The 25,638-nt window shown below is 46.3% G+C and overlaps 1 protein-coding gene across 2 annotated transcripts in view; it reads left to right on the forward strand.

Moving 5' to 3' along the window:
* LOC138472732 (erlin-1-like) overlaps positions 1-25,638 on the forward strand; it is a 519,316-nt gene that overhangs the window by 358,573 nt on the left and 135,105 nt on the right. For both annotated transcript variants that reach the window (XM_069611050.1, XM_069611051.1), the window contains exon 10: positions 5,323-5,412. In XM_069611050.1, the coding sequence (XP_069467151.1) occupies positions 5,323-5,412 (90 nt within the window). The remainder of the gene's footprint in view (positions 1-5,322; positions 5,413-25,638) is intronic.

Below are 25,638 nucleotides of genomic sequence, written 5' to 3' on the forward strand. Positions count from 1 at the left end.
CTGGGTCCCTCACCAATGTGTCATTATACCTCCATCGGGTTTGCAGCCTTGGCAGGCGTTCCACAAATCATTCCGCTACCAACAACTCGGTTGTGGGTCAAAGGATCGACAACCAAAGGATCGAATGTTCAAACGGTCGACGCCAAAGGACCGAAAACAAAAGGATCGAAATTTATTTTATTTTTTTAACACTTTTTTTTTTTTTTTTTGGCGGGGACCCCCCGTTTTTTGTGGTAAAAGCCACTTTTTTTCCATAAACGAAAACCACCAAAAAAATGTAATTTAAAAACAAAATTCGATCCTTTTGTTTTCGGTCCTTTGGTGTCGATCCTTTGACCATTCGACCCTTTGACTGGACACCCAACAACTCGTGGTCAAACCAAGTAATGACCTCCACTTTAGGACCCCGTATCACCGCCTCCTGTTCCCGCGGTATCAGCAAGATGTCTATCCTGGTATGGAATTGGTGGGGGAGGGGGTAGAAAAAAGTATATCCCCCGGGCACTGCGTGGTGTTTCCGCCACATGTCCATCCAATGGTAGTCTTGGAGGAGGTTCCTAAAATCGGTGTTCTCTTTAGTTTCCACCCTCACCATATAACTGTTCTGTGACCAGCAGCCCGTCGCAGGATCTCCCACCAGATTAAAGTCACCCCCCAAAACTGTGACACCTTCCGCCCAACCCTCTAACATCCTGAATATCTTGCGCAGGATCTTCACCTATCCTGTTTTGGGCGCATACAGCGTGGCTAATGTGGTCTGCACTCATTCATAGAGGCCCTTTATCCTGCCCCCAAACCCCTTTTTGAGCTGAGTCTCCGTCATCCTAAAGGTCTTTGCCATAATAATACCCACCCCTTCCTTTTTGCGGTCCTTGTGGGAAGCCCAGTAGGATTTACCAATTATTATTTTTTTTTTGTTTTACCTTTGTCTCTGCCTTTAATTAGGGACTCTGGCCCCTTGCTTGCAATGGGTTTCCTGTATAAAGAAAACTGCCAAACGCTGTTTGTGGAACATATTGCTAGTTAGTGATCTCTTGTTTTGGGAGTTCACCCCCTTTACTTTTAACGTGGCTATCCGCAACTCAGCCATAACCTTGCTTCACATTGCACACTCTGTCCACCCGACTTTCCCCGGAGCCGTCCTTCTCAAATCCCTGCATAACTGGCTGTATATGGTCCCCCCCCCTCCATTCCATGCCCTACCCCCTCACCCCCACCTCTCTCTCTCCCCTTCCCTAGTGGCGTTTGGCCTCGTCTTTCCCCGTATTGTGGTTCTGCCAATCAAGCACCCAGAGTTGAGTCCTCTACCCTGGATCAGTAAATTGACCTTGCTACATTCCCCTCAACGTTATTGCTTCTTACCCCTTAGTTCTCTATATAACCCCCTTCTCCATCTCACCAGTTTAATAATCTTCCCTCAAACCCTCCCTTTAATCTCCCTTCTGAAGCCCCTTCTCCCCCCAACATAACTAGCATAAAAACGTAACGAACACCTGCATCGCAGTCCTAACATAGGACCTGCATCTCGCCTCCCTCTTTCCCCCAAACCTACTTGACAATCTTCAGTCCCAAATGGTATTTCACCATCCGCGCAGTGACCATAGGAGTCTAAAAAAATAGCCTCCTTACACCTTCCATGTTCCTCTCAGGTGGCGCCTTCACACACAGGGTGGGCGTTTTCCTTTCTGGTACTTCCTGGCACCTTGAATTCTGTGTCTCCCAGTAGATGCCTTCAGCTTAGCTGCTCAACTGGCCTGCTTGGGACCCTTTCCCTCAGGCCCGGTCCTAAGTGTTCTCCTATGGCCTGTTTGATGTCCTCATCTGTTACCACTTCAAACCTTTCCCCCTCCCATTCAACAATAAATGCAAAGGGGTATCCCCATCTGTTTTTCACCCCTTTCTCATGGAGCCATCTTGTCAAGGGGCCGGACTTCTTGCGCCTCAAAAGTATATGGGGCGAGAGGTCCTGAGATATGGCCACTTTAGATCCCTCATATTCAATGTCCCCATGCGCCAGGCTTTTTCAAAGACAGTCACCTTGTCACGATAATAGTGCAGCCTGACGAGCACGGAGCGAAGCCCTCAGCTTCCACCGCCCACCCGGTGCTCTCTGTCCAGGGGCACTCTCGCACCTTCCTTGGACCCCAGGACCATCCCCATAATCTCCTGAATCTTTCGTTCGAGTCCTGCCAGGGATTCTTTCCTTCTATAGGCCAAAATATCAGAGGTTATTGCACCTCTCTCTATTCTTGATGTCCTCCACCTTGAGGCGCAGCTCCTCCTATCGCCTTTCCACCAACTTGTGTCTCTAAAATTGCGGTTGAGGTGTGATTTGCCTCCAGCGCCTCCATTCGGATTTCTGGGGTAACCACTCTCACTGAGAGGTCTGCCGCTTTTGCACCAATGTCGGTTTGCATGCCTCATATCGCTTGTATGTCAGTGTTTTGATCACACCAATCACTGTTGTGCAGGGATTTGGGTCTCCATCTCCTTTTACTTTCACCATTCCTCCTCCCTCATGGTATTGGTATTGTGGTTGTGTCTCTTTCCAACTCATCCCTCAGGGACCACAGCACCCAAACTTGCCATCTTCCACCTTCCTTCAGGTTGTGCTGCCTTGTCTAACCCTTGTTGCGCTGGAGGTCTCTTCTGGTCCATGGCGCACCACCCCCTGTCTCTGTACTCCCGGTCAGGTGTGCTTTTCAAGTTGCAGGTCCTCAAATTCTGCCCCCCGTACCCTCTTGGGTGGGCGGCGATCTATCCGTGGCACCCCCATCGTCTGGTTCCCCCCAAACGAGTCACTTCCACTGCTCCTGTTGTGTGTACCTCCTGGGATTCTTCGACCTCTGGCCCCTCTGTTGCTCCAGTCTCCTGTAGTCCGTCCAAGTGGGGATAAGGGGATGGTGCTTCAGACCCCCCCCCCGACCCCAACTGCCTGCCTCACAGTACCCACACTTGGCACTGCACCCCTGCCTCGTGGACTCGCACTTCCCAGGGCAGCAATTCACTCCTGCAAACACGGGTCTCCCCTCCAGCAGCCACCCGTGTTCACCTCTACTCTGGAGGGCCAATTTTGTTCTTTTGTCAGGATGGGTCACCACCATCAAGATGTTTTCCGCCTGGACTAGCCCCCTGCGAGTGTTGTTCTGGGGCCCTATTGGTATCTTCCTGGGAACCAGGATCATTTCAGCCCTGCACTGCTGCTCTGCTGATCTCCTTCACCCTCCTCCACCAACTGTGCATTGGTGACTTGGTTCAGTGTACTTGCATACCACTCACATCTTTCTCTTAAAATGAGCGTGACTGCACTGCCACTCTACCAAAGTCCTTGATTAGTACAAACTGCTGGGGGGATCTACAAACCACTGGGATAGCTTACTAAAGTCTTACGTCCAAGTGGGACATTAGGAAAACTCCCCTAACAGGGTGGAAGACAAAGGGCTGTGGAGGTTTGGACTCCTCCCTTGCTTCCTGTCTTCTCAGACACTCTTGATCCTAGGCAGGGAATACAAAGGATTCCAGTTGAAGACAAAACGTCCACTGGGGTCATTCCCACTTAGAATGGCAGGGGAAGACCTCAGAAACAACAAGGATACTTAGAAATGGCAAAATGAAGGAACCCACCATTCTAGTACAATGGTGGCCCTTCTATGCATCACCAAGGCTGAATTAATAGCCTGTGAGTAATGGGACTAAAAAGTCACTAAGGTAGAACCTCTGCCACCAGCAATTCGAGTAAACTTGCAATTGTATCAAAAATGTTACCAGGCAAGTAAGAAAGGGGATAATTGTATCCCCCCTAGCACTCCATTTATTAGGGGTGTGCTGGCTCATTATATAAAAGTTAAAGGGTACGAAACTACCGCTTTACCCTTTTGGTACAGTAGTTCACACAAGTATATTAATCCAAAATTAACAGGGAAGCCCAAAGGGGCAACCCAGCCTAGGCTCAAAAGTTATAGGAAACTAGAACTCCAACCATACAATATGGAGAGACCTAAAAAGGTACCCATAAAAAGAGTCTAAAACTAGTTGAGAGGTAAAACTATTCTCCTTCAACTAGGGACTAGGGACAATAATCACTAAGTCCAAGCAAAATGTTCTGGGGTTGACACAGGTCAGGAAGATTTATCACAAATATGAAAATCTTACCTAACAGCTCTACACTTTAGAAAACTCCAATCCTCCCCCTCCACTCCACCTCAACTTACCTACGTGACAGGAGAAGTGCGCACCGGTTCCCGATGCTCCTCCAGTCTGGCTGCTGCCATCGAAATAGAAAAGGGGCGGCCATTTTGGAAAATAATGTCCATGTCCGCCATCATTGGAAAAGGGACCTAGATCTTTTCCATTTCAATGGCGGCCGGCATTTTCTTTAGCTTTTTTTTTTTTCCTCCAACGGGAGATGGGCTCGGATGAAAAATAAAAGAAACTATCCGCACCCCGGTAAATCCCGGTGTGTGAATAGCTTTCACGCCCTGGCTGGGGGGCGGATATGGGGTTTAACGGCCCACAGCCTGAGCCAAAGCTTGGTATGGCGGGCCATTGAACTCTGTGTCCACCCCCAGCCGGGGCATGAAAGCCATATTCATATCCCTACTATTTGGTTTCCCTGGTCTTGCTTAATTAGGTGGTTTTCCCTCATTTGTTCGCTCTGCGACTTTTTAAATGATGCTCGGAGCATCACCATCTTGGAATCCTTATGGTCCTCGACATCCCTTTCCCCAACCATGAGGTATTTGTACGAACCATTGAGCACCTTACTAAAATATTCTGTCCACATTGCATGTACTGTGCACTCTGAAATGGTGTGCTAAGTTTTCTTTGTCAGAGTTTTGGACATGGGCTATGAACAGTGTAGTGCATTCTGATCGTACTTCAGAAGTCTGACAAATATTGTAAAATATTGCCTATCAGGTAGTGGGCTTTGGTTGTAACTACCAGTAGAGGTTTCCACTGAGTATTTTGTGGACAGAGATCTGTAACATTTGAGGGTTTAATAATTCGTCATGGTGTAGGTGTTGATCCAGCATGGTCCCACTCCATCCACCCTCCAGAAGGCACATCAGGTAGCGGCCATTCAAGCAGATTTCCCAGTGGCTAAATTTCAATATGGGGCTTTTGTTCAACTCCCCATACTGTACATGTGTTGCAAGACAACTTTGTTCCACCACTGACTTCAATATGGCTCCTTCCTTGGCTCCAGCACTCGAGGATACCACTCCTTCCTCACAGTGGCTTTCCCACCCTGGGCATTCATTCAGGCCTGATCATTCAGTCCTCCTTCATAGTATCCTCACACTTTCTTCTCGTCTTTTCCAGAGGCTGAGAAGTTTGCTCAGGTGGCAACAATCCACTATCAACAGAAGATTATGGAGAAGGAGACTGAGAAGAGGATTTCTGAAATTGAAGGTATGGCCGCACTGTGCACACAGCCATCTTTTGCCCTTATTGTGTTGGTCTAGGGGTGGGCTTGGCTTTATTTCCAGTAAGCATTCATGCTGATCTTAAGGAATCTATCAGACTATGGCATTGTTCGCCTGGACGTTAACATAGGTACCAGGTTTGCTCAAAATGTGGACTCAAGTGCACTCTTGCTACAGATTGTGAAACCTTTCTATTTTGTGGTAATCTTTCAGCATAATAAAATATTTTAAAAAAGCAGATTTATTTGTATTTGCTTTAAGAATTTCTTTTGGAAGGGTCTTTCCAATCCAACACTGCTATAATGTCTAGAGAGGTTGGGGTTTCCGCAAAAGATGAATCTGTAAATGTGACTGAGCAGTAAAGCTTATTGTTTGGAAGGGTAGGCAATGGTATGGGGGTCTATCCCTCACAAAAGAAACAAAGTAAGATTGTTCACACAAGATATATAAAAACAATCCGTTATAGGTCAAAATGACTGCCCTGCGCACATCAAGTGTGTGCAGGCTCTTCTCTCCCAAGTTTGATGGGTTCTGAAAGAACGTTGGTAGTTCTATTGACTGGTTGACATGGAACTTTGAAATTAATTTAGGTGCAAACCAAGGGTGTGTGCATAGAAGCACCTTATCTTTGTGAACTGTTACAAAGGGGTCTAAGATTGAGAGCGCTTGTAATTCACTAACTCTCCTAATGGAGGTGATGGCTATTAAGAAAGCAGTCTTAAGAGTGAGATCCTTAAGGCTCGCTTTATGCATGGGCTCGAAGGGGGAGCCCATTAGCCTGGTTAACACAACGTTCAGGTCCCACCTGGGAAGCCTGGGAGCCGGGCGGCTCACCACTGGGCCAATCAGAGTAGAGGGCGACTTGGGTTGCTAAGACAACGCAGTCCAGGGTGCCAATTCCCCCCTCCACCCTTCCTGTGGAACCCAGACAGAGTGGCACCATTTGGAGGGCTTCTGTGGAGAAGCCCGCCAAAATAGTGGAACAAAGGGCTCGACCTTGGTCAGAGTTACAGAGACGGACACAAACGCCATTTTAGAATAGAGTTCTGGCAAAAAAGACCCAACCGGTGATTTAATATTAAATAAATAAACTGGCGGTATCTTTAACATTGCACCAAAAAGTGGTCCGTTTAAAATCAATGGAAAAATCCCATAGAGAATTTTCCAAAGGAATATTTTGCGTGGTAACCACTGCCACCAGCCAGAAACTCGACAAGAGGGGGATGGGACAGTGCCCCCTCGAAAACAGACCCAGGGGCAATCGAATTACCCCATACCAGTACTTCCACAATATGATGGTTTGTACTGGTTCAGTTCACAATTTTGGACTAGTAAAGTGAGTGGTGACTTTACATGCCCTGGGAGACAGTAGTCAGTCCCAGGGTATGGAGTCTGTTTGGGGGTCACTGTGACACCCCTGTGGTTCTGCACTGAGGGTGCTGTTTACCACACATACAGAAAAACAGATGATACCCTATGGAGTAAAAAGAAACCCCATATCCCATAAGCACATAACAAGTTAAAGACATACCTCAAATCATGCCTAAGAGTGTGAGTAAAAGAGTCTCACTCTTAGCAGGAGAAAAAAACAAACCCCAAAAATCCAGCAAAACTGCTTGGGGACTCGCTAGGTTTGGGAAATTAGCCTTATAAGAGAATTCTCCCTAACAGTACTTGCAAAGGCCAGGGCTTCCTCGACTCTTAAGTGCTATGGGCATAAGTGGAAGAGGTTCTCTGTCTGGTGCCGTGCACAGAAGATCAACCCTCTACGGATTACAGCCTCTCAAGTGCTGCCGTACTTGCTGTTGCTGGCCAAGGCGGGTCTGGCACATGCCCCCAGCAAGATCCATCTGGCGGGTATCTCCAGCTACACCAGAACTCCGGGGCGGTCGTCGCTGTGGTCTCACCGCCTGGTGAAGGAGTTCATGAAAGGACTGTTCTGCTCGTTCCCGCCGTTGAAGGCTCCGGCCCCGGCGTGGGAGCTCAACGTGGTGCTGACCAGGCTCATGGGTCCCCCATTCGAGCCCTTGCATTCGGCACCGCTGAAGTTCCTATCGTGGAAGACAGCGTTTCTTGTGGCCATCACCTCCGCACGTCAAGTGGGAGAGATCCAGGCCCTCTCCTGTAAACCCCCATACCTGACATTCCATGAGACGAGGGTAGTGCTGAGGACTCACCCATCCTTCATGTCCAAGGTGCCGTCGGACTTCCATCTCAACGAGCCCTTGGTGTTACCTGTTTTCTTCCCGTCGCCTTCGTCGCCAGCTGAGAGGACTTTGCACTTGCTGGATGTGGCTAGAGCGCTGAAGTTCTACGTGGACCACACAAAGAGGTTTCGGAAAACATCACAGCTGTTTGTGAACTTTGCCCCTGTGAACCAAGGGAAGGCCCTCTCGAAGGCTTCCATTTCCAGATGGCTCTCCGGCTGCATCATGCACTGTCACCGGTTGGCAAACTGGCCTTTGCCCGGCCGCCCGAGAGCCCATTCAACCAGAGCGATCACTGCTACTACGGCGTTCCTGTCTGGTGTGCCCCTGCTGGACATCTGCAGGGCTGCTACGTGGAGGTCGACACACACCTTCACAAGATTCTACTGCGTCGACCGGGATTCCAGGGAGGAGTTGAGAATCGGCCAGGCAGTGCTGCGCAACTTGTTCGCTTGAAAGTGAGCCTGGTGAGGAGGTAAGAGATGCTTAATGTTGAGCCTTGCCATCTCCCGTGGTTGTGCATGTGTGTACTGCTATATATTCTTGTATTCTGTGTTTTGCGCATTTCAGATGTTTGTGGTGGTTTGACCCTGGTGGCGACCCCGGGCGGTTGAGGCATGTGTCGGCGGTCAGTTGTGTTGCAGTTTTTTGGACCTTGGCAGTCAGTTGTGTTGTGGTTTTTGGACCTTCTGATTGTGGTTTGAATTTGAGAAGATCGCGAGGCACTGATCTGGATCTCTTGTGTTGTTGTATGTTTCAGATTGAACAAACCAGTTTTCCAGCACCCGCAGTGGGTCAATTGTATTACGTCAGTTTTTGATTTGTAATGAAAACAAGATCTTTTTCACAGATTTTTTTTTTTTTTTAGTTTTAATTTTTTGGGGATGTCCTGCTAAATCTGCATCTTCTTTTGTAACAAATTGGTTACTTTGTGGTGAGCGCGGCAAGTAGAGGACAATCACTTTTTTGCCCTTCTTTACCAAAAAGGTGAACTAGGGAAGTCACCAGATCTTCTACTACAGCACATCATTCTCTAGCCTGTCTTATCCAATAAAACCAGAGTGTATGCGCAATCCAGATCAGGTTCCCTAACTCTTGAGTTTGTTATAATAAATGTATTCTAACAATATTGGCTTTGCCATTGCTTGCTCGCGCAAGACTTCTGAAAGTTGGGGCTACTCCTCTTCGCTAGTTTAACTTGGGCTCTGACCATTAGAAACCTTCACTGTACCCCAGAGACACTACCTGCATTCTTTCCTGCCTTACAGTATCTGCAGACCTTTACTTGAACTATTGGGGAAAAGGCCCCAGACAACTTAGTTGGTTAGGGATCATTCTCTGTAGACCTAAAGTGCATGGTATAACCTTACCTTTCCTTTGCAGGAGTTTGTGATGTATGTTATGCCCTCTGATAAGTGAATATATATACGTAATCTCTTATTCTAGTGTTGTGTGATAACCCTGTCAGTAGTCATTCTTCTGTAGAGCGTTAGGCCAACAAATGATTGTATTTTTATACATCCGGTCTAAGTGTAATCTGCGATTCCCATTGTGTGAACTAATTGTGGACCCTTGTGGACCCTTTACAAGCTCACCACCCCTGAAGTACTTAGCCTAGACCGCCTGTCACTGCTACCTGAACTGGTTTGGCTACAGCTCACCAGAGTTGTCCCCGCCGCAATATAGGCTGGCCTTTTATTACATCGGTATACTAGGCCAGAGTATAGAAAACAGGAGTTCGCCCATCTATGTTCACCCAGGCTTAATACTGGAACGCCTTCACGGAGCCTTCACTGAAGTCCCTGGGCCCTTTTACCCACAACTGTTACTTGACTGCACCAGAAGATTTCCACATGAACTCTTGCCTTTTCTACAGCATGTGCCTGCCTTTTGCACCTCCAATCTGATCTGGAAAAAGGCAACTATATAGGGATGGGCTCTTAAAGCCTAGGGTCTGTGAAAAGATTGCTTAGTAACTTACCTTGTCTTGTGGTTTCTGTCATAAGGATCTGAAACAAAGTTCTTACTTACCTTTGAATTACACACTGTCATTCTAAAAAGTATATCCAAAGTAACATGTGTTGCCAAGTACTTACTTGTTGAGGTTGGTAGGTTAACTGTATGATTCCTGAAACGGAATAAGTTACATAAGTGGGCAATTATTTACTTGCGAATGTTAGAAGTATAAGTGTATTGTTCCTGAAACAGAATACGTGACATGGTTTACTACAAAGTGGGTTTTACTTAACCTGAGTTGCATAAACTGCCCCTCTGAAAAGTAATTGCCTGGTTTTTACTTACCTTAGGATTGTCTACTATTCCAGGACGTATATTACAAAGTTCTTACTCACCTTTCAATTGCCTGCTGCCATTCTTGAAAGTATAACAAGGTTTACTACAAAGTGGTTTTTACTTAGCTTGACTTAGCATACTGTCATTATAAAAGTCTTTAACACAGTCGTTTACTTACCAGAAGTATTGTGTTGGTTTTATATTGTGTTGCGCATATGATAGTACTTTTTTAAAGAATTCTCTTTACGTCGCTTGGATCACATGCTATGGGCCGGCATCTGGTGGAGGCTGCAGAGTTTTGCAGTTGTTTTCGGGGCTCGGGGAGGGATGTCGACGGGGCATGTCAGTAACACTATTCCTAGTGTGAGATCTAATGTACGCATGGCGCTTCAAGCGCTGAGGTCCCTCAGATTGGTTTGTCCCTCCGTCATTGTCAGATGCTGAAAGCGGAGTTCCTTGTGGCTATTGCCATTTTATTAATAATAATTAAAGCTAGTTACTCTTACTGTGTTTCTTAATCATTCCCCTGCAATGCCTTAGTTGACTGCAGAACTCGCCTCAACAAACTTTTCCAGACGGGCTTGGAAGGCCACTCCAGGCCTCGGCCCTCACAGTAGGGAGAGTGGGGGTTGGTTCATTTCTTAGTTCCCTAAGAGAATGCGTATTTCCCCTTCTTCCCACTTTATTCGCCAAGCTGCCTTTCCCACACCAAATGGATAATACACCATTTAAATTGTCCTCCTTGCAATCGAAAATTTCCATGGAACGACTTGCACCGGGTGTGCAACCTTTGTCTTCCAAGGGACCATAACGAGGGCCACTGCAAATCTTGCAAGCTCTTAAACCCCAATGCTTTAAAGGACCAAAAAAAAGAGACGCTGGGCCAACCACGCCATGCAGGCAGGATTGCACATGCGCCCGATGCATGAGTGGTTGGCGAAACGGTGGACTCAGGCAAGCGGTCAGTGGTACGATCTAGTGGTATTTTCGCCAACACTACTACAAGCTCTAAACTGGTGGATAAAGGAGAATCTGTTGAGAGAAAAACCCTTCCACAACCCGGCGGTGCAAATGATTGTTACAACAGGTGCATCGCTCACTGGGTGGGGGGCCCATCACCTTCATCTCACAGCGCATGGTATGTGGACTCAAATCACAGCATGAAACCACATAAACCTGCTGGAACTTCTAGCAGTACTCAAAGCTCTTCAAGCCTTCAAAGCACATCTGACAAATTAATCAGTACAACTTCTCAGATAGCACCACTGCAATGTTCTATAGAAACAAGCAGGGGGGGGGCGTCACACATTCTCCAAGTCTGTCCAAACTAGCAAAGAAAATATGGAAATTGACACTCATACTGGGACTATTCCTAACTTCCCAACATGTTCCAGTGGAACTCAAGATCCACTACCAGAAGAGCACGAATGGCAGCTCGACAAATGTCGTACATCACATTTTTACAGTGGGGCTACCCCCTCACTAGACTTGTTTGCAACAAAAGAAAACAATGCCCAGACTTTGTGTCCAGATTTCCCCAACATGTCTCCAAGAGGAACGCATTGTGGATGAGCTGGTCAGGGAAATGTGCTTATGCTTTTCGCCAAACTCCACTAATGAACAAAGTGGTGAACAAGATTCACAAGGAACAAATGACATTAATCCTAGTTGCTCCTATGTGGGCGAGACAACCTTCGTATCCACATCTGCGCAAACTGGTGATGTGCAACCCGATCAAGCTCTTGTGCCCATTCAACCTGCTCTCCCAGGATGGGGGGGGGGACAACATTACACCCTCAACCTCACTCTTTGAACTTAGCAGCCTGCCTCCTGAAGTCATAGTTTGGACATCTAAATCTACCTCAAAGGTGTATGGATATCCTCAAGGAGGGACGTAAACCAACCGCCCAACACTGTTATTTTGACAAGTGGAGAAGATTTGTAATTTGGTTCCAGTCAAAACAAATGAACCCAATAGAATGTACTCGTCACACATTCTTCATTACATGCTTCACCTATCAGACTCGGGGTTAGTATTTAACTTAATTAAGGTTCACCTAGCGGCTCTATCCGCATACACCAACTCTGAGTAAGGTGTCATGGTGGAAGATCCCTGTCATAAAAGCATTTATGGAGGGAGTAAAGAGGCTCCACCCTCCTATTTCAAACCCACCACCAGGCTGGGACCTCAATGTAGTACTTACAAAGCTCATGGCATCCCCTTTTGAGCCTATGCATAAATCAAGCCTTAAACACCTTGCGTATAAAACGGGTTTCTTGGTGGCTATCACCTCCATAAGGAGAGTCAGTGAACTGCAAGCTTTCAGTGCAAAACCCTTTCTTTGTAATCCACAAAGATAAATTGGTATTAAGAACACACCCAAGGTTTTCACTGAAGTCCATTCAAAACCCAACAAGCTCAGCAGAGAAAAAAACCTCCATACATTAGATGTAAGGAGGGCGGTCCTCTACAACTGTTTGTCTCTGTAGCTCCAGGCAGAGAAGGAGAGTGCATTTCCAAAAACGCAATCTCCAGATGGATAGTCTGATGCATACAGCTCTGCTACTCTCTATCAAACAAAACACTGCCTTTCACACCAAGAGCTCACTCCACTAGAGCTGTAGGAGCTACTTTGGCTTTTATTGCAAACGTTCTGCTGGACTCCATTTGCAAAGCAGCTACATGGAGCTCAGTACATACCTTCACTCAGCACTACGGCATTGATGCTCACTCTAAAGCAGATTCCCAGATGGAACAAGCTGTGCTAAAATATCTATTTGCTGCTGTACCTTCTCACAACCCACCACCTTCTCCAAACACTGCTCGCTAATTTATGCATAGCATGTAATCTAAGCAGATTCCGCAAGCCTCAGAAGGGATACATAACTCACTGTAATCGTATTTCTGATGCTTGTATCTGCTTAGATTCACGTGCACCCACCCTCCTCCCCTTGGAGTAGAAGGTGCATAGATGTTTTCTGGGCTTTATCTGATACATAATCTGCTTTACTACACCTGTACTCATGTTACACTTCATGCAACCTCATGTTGGAAAAAAAAAAACAATCTGAGGGACCTAGATGCGTGATGCATAGTGTTGCTGGAACGCCCTGTCGGCGTCCCTTTTCGAATTTTGAGAAGCTGTGATGCTTTGTGGCTTCCACTGGATGCGGGCCTGTGCATGGCATGTGAATCTAGGCAGATGCAAGCATCAGAAATACGATTACGGTGAGTAATGTATCATATATATATTTCTGAGGCTTGTAGAATCTGCTTGGATCACATGCTGTGCATTGGCCGGCATCTGGTGAAGGCTGTGGAGTATTACAGTTGTTTTCAAAACTCGAAAAGGACATTGACAGGGCGTGCCAGTAATACTATCCGTAGTGTGGAGCCTTCCTTATCCAGGCATCACATAAGTGTGGGCCTCTAGGGTACTCCTGACCCCCTTTTACCATCATATGGTCCCGCACCCCCAGTGTGTCTCTCGCTGCCTCCATGCTCCAGCCGCCGCTTCCCCCAGCCTTGTTCCTCCTCCCTCGCCCTCCCCCAGGCTCTGATTGGTTAATTCCACACTGATGCAGGCGTGGGTCTAGCCCGCTGCCCCATCGCTTTCTGAGCCTTCTCCATCCAGGCCTCGGGTAAGCGTGGGCCTCTGTGGTGCTCCTGACCGTCTTTTACCATCATAAAGCGAGGAAGCCTGCAAGAGGTGAGCCTTGCCCACCTCTGGGCACTTGGTGTTTTTTTGGGCCAAAACTAGTCCCCCAGACCACAAAGCGTCCCTCTCCCACCCGCACCCTTTTCCTGGTCTCTCTCCCCTCCCGCCTCCCGACCCGCACATCTTAAAAGGCCCTGAGGCCCCTTGCAAACCCTCTCCCACCTGTGCCCTCTTCCTGCTTCTCCTTCCTTCCCGCCTCCTGTCCTGTCCCCCCTACTCCCATTGGTCCCCTCCGCCCTCATCGGCGCTCCTCCCAGGGCTGCCCTCTGCCCGTGCAGCCCTGAGGCTAAGGGCGGCTCCAACAGAGGCGGCTCCAAGAAGTGTCAGCAGGTTTATAGTGATAATGTCGAAAAAAAAAATGTCGACTTAAAAAATGTTGAAAAAAAAAATTCAAACAATAATGTCGAAAACCTATACATATAATGAAAAGTCAATTTTTAGTCATTTAGCACTATCAATAAATACATAAACAAGAAGAGTCCCCCCAACCCCCCTCACCCAACACCCCCCTGTCACCCGCCACACCCCCACCCCCACCACCCTCTCACCCCTCATACTCAACACATTTTAATTATATATATATATATATATTTATTTATTCAATAAATAAATAAACAAGAAGACTATCATTTACTAGGGGGGGTCCCCCCCAACCCCCCTCACCCAACACCCCCCTGCCACCCCCCACCACCCTCTCACCCCTCATACTCAACACATTTTAATTATATATTTATTTATTTATTCAATAAATAAATAAACAAGAAAAATATCATTTACTGGGGGGGCACCCCCCAACCCCCCTCACCAAACACCCCCCTGCCTCTCACCCCTCATACTCAACACATTTTAATTATATATATTTATTTATTTTTTTCTAAAAATTCGAAAAAATGTAGAAAAAATTCGACATTATTGGTTTTCGACATTATTTTTTTCAACATTTTTTTTTGACATTTTGACTGTCGACATTATTGCATTCGACATTATCACTGACCACCGTGTCAGCAGGTGTCTGCAGGGGAAGCAGTGGCCAGCCGTCAACCATCTACAATGGACCAGTAAGGTAGGAGTGGCCTGGGTCAGGATTAGAGCAACTACTCTAACCTAGATTCCGAGCCACTTACCAAACCCATAGTAAACAAGGTGATTAGTCCCCACTGCATCTCTTTCCCCTCACTCTCAAATGTAATCATTATTTAATACTGTACCAATCTGGCTAGGCACAGACCCCCTTCCTCTATGTAGACCTATACAGGTCTCTCAAAACTAGTTGGGTTTTGTGTCAAGATTGCATTGTATGATATTTAGATTGCATTGATGGGCCTGTCTCTCAAAACTAGCGGGGCTTCTAAGTCCACATAGCATTAAGTGATATCTAGTATGCATCAATAGGCCTCTCCCACTATACAGGTCTCTCAAATTTAGCATGGGCTCTGTCTCCAAACTGCATTGTATGATATTTAGATTTCATTGATAGACCTTTCTCCCACTACACAGGTCTCTCAAATCTAGTTGGGTTTTAGTGTCCAGATTGCATTGATAGGCCTCTCTCTCACTATACAGGTCTCTCCAGTTTAGCAGGGGCTCTGTCTCCAAATTGCATTGCATTGTATGATATTTAGATTGCATTGATAGACCTTTCTCCCACTACACAGGTCTCAAGTCTAGTTGGGTTTTTGTGCCCAGATTGCATTGTGTGATATTTAGATTGCATTGATAGGCCTGTCTCTCAAATCGAGCAGGGCTTATAAGTCCACATTGCATTAAGTGATATCTAGTATGCATCAATAGGCTTCTCAACCAGTATGCAGGTCTCTCAAATTTAGCAGGGGTTCTGTCTCCAAACTGCATTGTATGATATTTAGATTGCATTGATGGGCCTCTCTACAGTTTAGCAGGGGTTCTGTCTCCAAATTGCATTGTATGATATTTAGATTGCATTGATGGGCCTCTCAATATTAAACTTCATATAACCCACTAACAAAAAACTCAGCATTTCTGCAGACTTATCTCATGCAAAAATCTCACACAACCATCTCTCTCACAATAACCCGCACGCACTTCACAACACCGCAACAACACATAAGCTGCACCAACAGCACACAAGGAGTGAAATCGATCTGATACTTGCACCAAAGCTCAGTACCCGGTGTATACCGAGTTGAAGCTGCCAATAGAACACCACTCCTCTCACTATCCAGCGCCTGGGGACCAACTCGTTGGTGATGGTGCGCGGTACAAATACCTTTTAACATTTATTCATGAGCATGTGAATCCATGCCAGACCCCATGCTGGAGAAGGAACAAGTTACTTACCTGTAACTGTTCTTCTCCAGCATGGGTCTGGCATGGATTCACATGCGAACCCTCCCTCCAACCCCTCTACGGATCTTCTCTTGGTCCTACTGCCACTTTACGTGCTACCAAATCTGAAGATGGCTGCCAGAGGAGGGGCTTAGGTAGATGGCAGTCATTGGCTGGGGGCAGTATGACCCAGGGACCAGTGATTGGTTATGACGAGAAAGACAGTTCAGAATCTGAAACAGATTTTTCCTTTACCGAGGATTGCCAGCCTGACTGGGAATATTCATGAGCATGTGAATCCATGCCAGACCCATGCTGGAGAACAACAGTTACAGGTAAGTAACTTGTTCCTTCCCATGGGCAAAGTATGCCATAGGCACATGTCGAACAAAGGCACAAATACACTTCTTTGCAATGTACCGTGCTGTCTGTATTCATGGACCAAATAGGAAATTACGCTGCCATATCGGTGGCTGCATAATGTGATAGAAACTTATGCAAGACATCGGAAACAAACGGATGAACTGGGCAAGTGCCTCCTGTTAGGCAAAGTTTGTATGCAGTACCCTCTGGGACCACTACACATAACTTGGACTACAGGTATAGGAAACCCAACCTTTGGTATATGCTTTTTTTGGTAGCGTGTTGAGCAGCCAGGCTTATCTCAAGAGGGGTCAATGTGAGCTTTATTAGAGTTATACAGAGATTTACAGGTACAGGTATTCAAAAACTCTTACAAACAAGGTTTCTTGCATAAACCATTATTAATTTATTTATCAGTTAGAATATGCCTTCTTCAGAAGGGAGCAATATAATAGTAACACACAAATACACTTCAATACTGTACACTCTTAGTTCCTGAATCAGTAAAGACCCTTTTGGGATGGCCCACAGACACAGCCTACACCCACAGGTGAATTCAATAACTAGGATGCTGGGGACATGAATATCTTACTGTTGCCATTTAGAATACTCTTAAAAAGTTGGTAAAAGGCAAAGGTTAGTTCAATAGGCTAAGCCAAAGTCGATGGGCAAAATCTTGTATAAGATGAAGCACTTCTGGTAAGTAAATGGAAAAGTCTTTGCGCAAGTTATTAGGAGTCTTTGATGAAAAGAAGAATCAAATGTAGGGCCACAAGCTGATTAGATTGCAGAAGTGGCAAGCACTCTACAGTAAGAGGTAAGTTATTGCATTCTTTTTACAGTACTTTAGAAAGGAAGAAAAGATGCAGCTGATGACTTCTGTTCCTGTGCAGCTCTGCAGGTCTCACTGTTCCTGGGCCTCAGTCGTGGGGACAAGAGGGAGGACGTCGGGGAGGGGGGGTTTGACTCCTGCAATGCACTAGGACGGTCAAAACTCGCAACCGGCAAACTTCAATTTCAGTGTTTCAGCTCATTGCGTCTACCGCAAATAGCAACACTGCGTTTCCTAGCTGTCGAGATGGACTTTTCTTGCTTCTGGGGTCCCGCACTCTGCTGAGGGGGCTCAGGCTTGATCAGTCCTGCTTCCTGGGAGCACGGAGGATCCTCCAAAAGCTCTAGGCCCCCTTAAAAGCAACTGAGACAATCTGGTGTTCCTCTCCCTGGCTATACGGTTTCCAGCAGCAACTCTGTGGAAATTCAACCAGTTCCGAGATGGATTTCCAGGTGGCTTACTTTGGAGCTGTTTGGTCCCACCAACTCAAGGGGAGAAGTCGTCCGTGCAGGGGCTTCTCTGTTGATGCAAACTTGGCATTTCGGCACTGCAGTAGGGCTTCACCGGGCAAACCAACAGTCCAGGAGTTGCAGCAGGCATCCTCTTCAAGTTCTTCTTCGGTTCCTTCGTCTAGTGGTCGACTCTGCCTTCCAAGCCAAAAGACTCGCCTTTTATTCAGTTCTTTCCTATTCATTCCAGCCTGACTGTCAGTCACCCAGAAGGGTGGCTGTCCTTGCTGGACAGTCTGCTGGCCAATCATCACTGAGTGCATTTGGGTCTCCTAGGAGACTAAGCACAGGGCGCTTCGGGCACCTCCCTCACTTCCTGCCTACCCCAGACACTCTGGAGCCAGATGCGGGCTTCACTCCTGAATCCCACCAAAGGCAAAATTAACAAAGAGACCAAACCTGGTTTGGCAAGCAAAGTAAATCTCAAGAAGGACTTTTCCACAAAGAAATGGCTAAAAAAGAAGACTGGGTGCCATTTTGACAAAGATGGCTCCCATGGGTTCTTTACTGTAGCTGCGAACGCAGCCCGCGGTAAAGGCACACCATGGTAGTTCAAACAAAACCACTGCCACCAGCCATTCAGTGCGAAAAGGGTAACATAAAAAAATGTTACATGAGAAACTAGACAAAGGGGATACTAGGTAACCTAGCAATCTATTGTAAGATAGGGTGTGCTGAATCTAGAAAGTTACAATGGTAAGTGAAGTCAATTTCACTTTAATGCTCTCGTAAACAGTAGTTTATCCAAGAGAATGTATTTAAACCTTTGGGAAGTCTGAAAGACTTTCCTGTGCCACTGCACTGAAGGTGCTGTGTGACAAAATGTAAAAGATGATGCCGGTGGAGTTTGTCAGACTCCACAACCAATAGACACAGTGTTCAAAATCACAATAAAATACATGAGAGTCGGAAAAAGGGTCACACTCTCTCCAGGTTAAAAATGTCAAGTCCTCAAAATCCAGCAAAGTTGCTGGGGGTCTCTAAGGTGGAGGGAATGAGCACATTTCTGAGTATTCTCCCAAACACTTCCTTCATCGCCAATGGCTCTGAAACTCGTGTAACATGTTGTGCAATTTTCCCTCTACAATGAACAACAATAATGTCGGCATGATTGCGTGTCATCAGTCGCACAAAGAAACCAAAATCAAGCACTTCATTGTAGGTACTCCATAGCACTACACATGCACATTATGGATTGCAAAATGAGTAGCCACCGCACAGTGTGTTCCATTCACTTTCAGTCAATGTATGTCGGAATCCCCTAAAACCCACACGCTGTGCCTCCTGAAACACACAACCATAACCGCACCCTCTGCATTTCTGTCGACAAATGCACTGTGTAGCACAGTCTGTGCGTACACACCACAACCACAAACTTTATTGCCCAATCCTGTAGCCTCTGCAGGCCCATTTCTATTGCCGTCCTCTTCAAAAGGGGCGTATGTAACACGTGCCACCCTGCAACTATCGGGATATTTACAGACTTTTCGTGCTGTGCGCCCGCCGGAGTGGGTGAACAACTTTCAACCAGGGGAGCGGACGTCCTTAGTTGTGGTAGTTCTGAAAAGTGCCTTTTGGGGGGGGGGGGGCGTTTTTTTTTCTTTTTTTTTTTCTTTTTTTTTTCTTCACATACGTACATGTATTTTCAACATCAGCTCACATTCTTACAATAGGGTCTTCAGTGCAGTTTGTAGATTGTGAAACAACGTTTCATTGCCACTGTGCAACAAAGACATGCCATTTGCCTTGAAAAGGTGTATGTATCGCGAACCAATGTTCTCATTCTCACAGGAGAACATCCCAACAGCACTCAAGAAGTCACACATGCTTATGCTCATGAGACCCCTTCCGGCCTCTAGCTGGCGACAGGAATCAGTGGAATACTTCCACACTATTCTCGGGGGGTATACATGAGAAAAGCACCTTGGCAGTAGGAAAAATGTGCTGCACTGCTTTCATCATAATCTTCAGTTGACTAAACACACTGGAACAAGGCATGTAACCCAAAAAGAAGGCTCTAAAGTGCACGATCACAAAATGCACAGTTGCCGAAGAGGCCACGCGTCGACATTCTACAAGCAGTCCGGCGAACAGCACGATTCGACACTACACCACAAAGCGTCCACTCCCTCTAAACCAAAATGGCCAGACAAGCCTTCTTGGAGGGCATACACGCACAGATCTTCCACAAAGCAATCACCCATGACGAAAACTGTGCGTCTTGCCATGTTTGCCAGCCGCAGTACACAAAGTAATTGAAAAAGTGAATGCCGCCCTTTCCTGTGACGCTCACCCAGAGCACCTGATTGGCCAAAGGCCATGGTTCCATTCCGATTGGCCCCCATGGTAAGCGCAAAATGTGCCACGTGCCTTTCCCCAATGACCGCGAGGGCCGTGCCCCGGATAAGCAGGACTCCTCCTTCTAACTATTGGTGCTGTTTCTTGTGACATACACCTTGAGCACCTTGTTTATTTGTAACGCGCACCAGACCCAAGGGTATCAGGGCGTAAGGACAAGGTTGTTTTCAGCTTACATAGTTAGAAAGATGCGAAACAAAATACAGCGTAGATTACAGTACAAAAAGTCAACACACACATGTGATGCAGAATGTGAGTAACAATTACAAGGTCAAAATGTGACAAAACAAATGGAGAGCAATTGTAGCTATAAACAGTGCATTTCAACTTGGAGGGCTCCAAGAGGTAAGAGGTGTTGGGGAATATGAAGGTCATACTGAAGTTAGAGATCATTTTCTTTAAGCCATTTGATGATATTTAGTCTGAAGTGTGGGTAGGTTTGGTCTGCCCTTATGTTGGGTGGGAGGGAGTTCCAAAGTTGGGCGGCTTTGACAGGGAAGCTGTTGCCACCGATTGTCGTCATTTTGAAGGAGGGGACTGTCAGGCAATTCATGTAGGCAGCTCTAGTAGGTCGGAACGTAGGTCTTCTGTTGAATCTCTGTCAAGTAGTGAGGTGCTGCATTGTTGAGGCACTTGAATGTTAGTGAGGTGGTTTTTAGCCTACTTTTTTTCAATAGTGGAGAGCCAGTTAGACTGTCTCCTTGCTGCCAACATATGTTCTCTTTTAGTCATTGGCGGTCCTGATTGGCCAAAGGTCATAGTCCCATTTCCATAGGCCAGCATGGTGAGAAGCGCAGATTGTGGCACGTGCGGGTCCCCAAGTACGTCGAGGGCCGGGCCCGAAGGAAGCAGGAGTCCCTCTTCATATTGCCGCACACCCTAAGCATCTGATTGGACAATCCCCACAGTTCCATTTTCGGGGCCGCCACCTGCAGAATCCCTGGATGTGGCTTTTGTGCTGCGGGCGTGGGGGAATAACTTGCAACCAGGGTAGGGGGACTTCGTGGCAAGAGGCGACTCTTAAAACAGCCTGGTTTTGTTTATTTAGTTTAGATGCCTCTACAAAAACACTTTCTATTTTTATTAGCTTTTGTGTTTTCTTGTGCTCACATTAGTCCAGTAAACTCTTCACTGCATCCTGTAGACTAGCAAACAAAACTGCAACGCCAATAGGTGAAGACAAAATGCCATTTTCTTGGAAAAACTCAGCATTTCCAAAACTGAGGTCATTGTTGCAGAAGACCATGCCACGAGTGGACAAAAAAATAGACATGCTTCTGTTGATGAGACCCCTTACTGCGTCTGGATTGGAACAACATCCATGATCAGGGGGCCATACTCTGTGGTAGTATGGATGAGGAAAGCACCTTGATGGTGGGGAAAACCGTCCTCGCGACATCCAGCAATCACCTCAGTCTACGTAACAAATCTAAGCAAGCCAGGTAACCCATATGCATGCCACCGTAATGGATGACGATAACATGTACTAATGGAAAACTGGCGAGTCAAAAGTGTCTTTGCAGCGCATACTTGTGCAGATCTATGACAAAGGGATCACTTACAGTCAACACAATGTGTTTTGCCATGTCAGCCACCCTCAGTACGCAGAGTATAATGTACAACAGTTTCACCTCCCTTTCCTGTTAACCACACCCACACTACATGATTGCCTAATCCCCACACTCCCATGGCAATTGGGCAAGGTGGTGTAAAGGGTAGATTTTGGCACGTGCGCCTCCCAAAGTAGCGCGAGGGCCGTACCCCTGTAAAGCTGGAGCAGTCCGTCTTCCCTTTGCACTACCTTCTCTGCAGCTCTACTTCATTAGGTTGCGCGTAAATAGGTGCACACGCATCCACCAATCTCATCGAAGCCGCCATAAACCAACACTGTCACTCCTGTACAACACTTGAAATGTGCTGCTACACATTTACAGTACAAATGTACCATTCCAAAGAACGTCCACTACAAAGTTCAGTGAAAGTATGCACGATTTCTCCATCCGGACACATCTGCATTGCCACCCAGGATGTGGCCTGTGTTACCCTGAAAGTACAGCGTAATCCACTACCTTTTCGTGATAGTGAGGAGGTGTGGGGGGGTTTAAACAATATCAAACTGGGTAGGGGATGCAGTCTTCCAGCGTACATGTCTAGTTTGTTTTTTTCATTTTTTTTTTCCATGTGCAAGCACGTTTTTTTGTATTTTCTCTTTATGCATTTCTGTTTGCCTCTTCTCACATTTTTACCACATTCTGGTCAATGCATCTTGCACAGTGTAAAAGAAAACCGCATTGCCAATGGCGCTCAAATAAATGCCATTTCTACGGAACCACTGCATATTTTGCAACCTCATGATCTCATAGTGGGTGGAGAACATGCCAGCAGTCTGCATTAACTCGAGCATAATTCTGCTTATAGCACACCGTCCGACCTCTTGCTGGGGACAGATTACACCGTCATGGACCCATACTCCTCTTGGCGTTATGCATGAGAAAAGGACCTTGGCAGTAAGAAAAATACGCATCACTACGGTCAGCAACCTCTTCAGGTGACGGATTAATCGTCCACACGACATGTAACCCAAATGTAGACTTCCATATTGCAGCACGACAAAGTCAACGTTTGTGACGGACGCCACATGTCTGCACAGGCAAACCATCCCGCCGATACTGCAGTCACCCTGACAGGCCCAAGAAGTGTCCACTCCTTCCAACCCGAAACTACCAGCAATGCCGCTTTGCACACAACACCTGTGCAGATGTTGCACAAAGGTATCACTGACGATAAGCACTGTGCGTCTCTCCATCTCGGCCACCCTCACGACACAGCATTGGGATGAAATGGTACCGCCTCTTCCCGTCAACCACGCCATAAACTCCTATTGGCCCATTTCTCACAATTCCATTTGCCTTTCCACCCAGCTCATAATGGCCGGATGTGCACGTGCGCTTTCCCATCTATAATGAGGGCCACACCCCACTACAGCTCACACAATACTTCTTCCCATTGCACGGTCACCTTTTGCAGCACTCCCCCATTGGGTGCAGTCACATTTTCAAACACGCATGCAGCAATCACATACAAAACCTCTGCATTGCACACTGTCATTTCTATACACAAATCCATATTTACCATTAAACACTCTCCGTACAAGCTCTGTTTGATTGCAAAGGCCCTCCACCAGAAGGTTCTGCTAAATAATGCACGATTGCAGCATCCACATAGATCCTAAAACGCACCCAGCACACCTTTGACCATGCACACACCATTGCAGCCCTTTCCACACCCACCACAACACTATACCTCCAAGCAAACAACCATGTGGGCACCTAACATTATACACAAATGTTTCATGCGGAGCAGCACTTCCACCCAACTCTCCCAGACCATAAAACACCCATTCACAAAAACATGTCTCACTTAGCAGAATCCACAAACATACCAAAGCCTGCACTACCCCTACACACTGACATTCACAAAGTATTGTGCCACTGGCAACCTATGCACAACAGCATGACAACATTGGGCTTACTTCAATACCTCTGCACAAAGGAGAGTAACCAACCACATATAAACTGCACCTCAACCATACCCACTTCATACTCTCATTACGTACACTCTGCACCCTGTGGCCACACTACACAACTTCTCACTGCACCATCTCCTGCCGCATACCAAATACTGTAGCATTTCGCAACTATCACCACAACCATGGAATGCACAATACATGCTTTGCAACTCACTTGTGGTGCTGTAGCACGTCAACAATGTGCTCCACACCCATTCTCCAAAGATCACCACCCTGTGCCTCATACACTGTCAAACCTGCATTGCTCCAGTGGGTATGCTCCTTCCACACATTCCCTGCACCATAATGCAACCATGCATGTCAGCATGTCACCAACTACCACTAAACGAGAGGTTGTGGACCAGTAGAGTACAGGTGACAGGATTCTGTTTGGTTTACAAAGGTTTTCCACATAAAGTACAGATTTATTTACATAACACAAGCAGGACATACTTTTTAATAAATGCTTTAAATAATAAAAAGGGGACTCATTCATGCACAATTCATACATACCGTCATCATACTAACGTATATTCAAAGAAAAAAGAAACTTTTTATCCTAAAACATATACATAAATTCTTGAATTTGAGTACAACACTCATGTGTTACAGATGTGGCCCTCTGGGATTATTACAGAGTTTTTCTTGTCAACACGTGTTTCGGTTGTAGTCCAAATAGTGGGCAGAAAACACCTTGCCCCGATATTGTGAACAACCTTCCTCAGGACAGAGTGCAACTATCCAATGTGAGTTGCCTCGTGATAGGGTAGGTGAGCCTCTGAATCTAAAAAAATTGAAAAAAGGTAAACTAAGTTACCCTGTCATCTTAATTTATTCCTGAACATTTATTGTTTACAACCAGCAGCCATAATCTATATGTTGCGAACGTCAAGACTCAACTCCACTGTATATATTCAGCGGTTGGTGGCTTGATTGTGGGGTCTATCCCTCTGGTCAATTTGTCTGTATAATGGTGTGATCATGCGCTGCATTTGCACACCTGCAGAATAAAAGACAGGCATGCATATTTATGTGATTGTACTCGAAACCATTTGTTATTTGCATGTAAATATGATTTACACAGTGTGCTTTATAATGTTGTAGAAACCGTTAACGAGTAAATCCTGCTTTTTGAAAACTTGTATGGATTCAAATAAAATCCACTGGTGGTGCCAACTAATGATACATCCACCTGCAGGGGAAGAAACAAACACCAATGACTTATGTAGTGCTTGCAAGAAAAATGGAACTTGTTTGTGCATATTCAAAAGTTACAAAAGTGCTACTCACAGTTCTACATGTAGACCCAACATGTGGGAGAGCGGAGTGTGAGTAGTGGAAACATTCCAATGCCGTAGTGTCAAAGATTCAAAATCCCGGTCTGTGGAGACAAAATCTGCCCAACACAACCTTACTGAGGGTATGTATTTGTAAAAGATGGCGAAGAAGCTAAGAACTCGCCCTGTTCTATGTTAGGTAGGGGAGAAGGGCAAAGGGAGATCAGGGGATTCTTACCTGGATCACAGGGATGAACTGCAGCGTCCGTGTCCGTGTTTGCGTTTGTGTGCGAGCCGGAAAGAAGCCAGAGAAAATGGCTGTGTCGTTTACCTAGCCGTTGCTAGGCACGGCTGACATCATGGGGAAAAAAATCAGAGCGGCTACGGACGTGAAGCTAGAATGCTTAGACGTCGTCTCGCGTCCGCATGTGAATAGGTACTCCGTTGCAGTAGTGGGAATCGGAGTGCCGTGTCTATGCTGTGCCCTATTGGATTGTAGGGCATGTAGTTTGCGAAGTTGTACGGGTTCAGATATAAATATTGGAGTATCCAATATATCTGTTTAGTTTCTCGTGGGGCATCTCGAGTCATGCCAGCCCATGTTGTACAATGGGTCCAGGGAAATGTAAATACAGACAATACATCTGCAAATGTCTATGCCTATCCCCATAGTATTATGGGGCATGTAGTTCCACATGTGACAGAAGTGAAAATTAGGATGTATCCTGAGATTCTTGCAATGTATTTAGTTCTTGATTTTTAGTAGGGCATCTCAGGTCATGC

The sequence above is a fragment of the Ambystoma mexicanum genome, chromosome 8 (genome assembly GCF_040938575.1).
Source record: "Ambystoma mexicanum isolate Mex_15411 chromosome 8, UKY_AmexF1_1, whole genome shotgun sequence".
Taxonomy (NCBI): Eukaryota; Metazoa; Chordata; class Amphibia; order Caudata; family Ambystomatidae; genus Ambystoma; species Ambystoma mexicanum.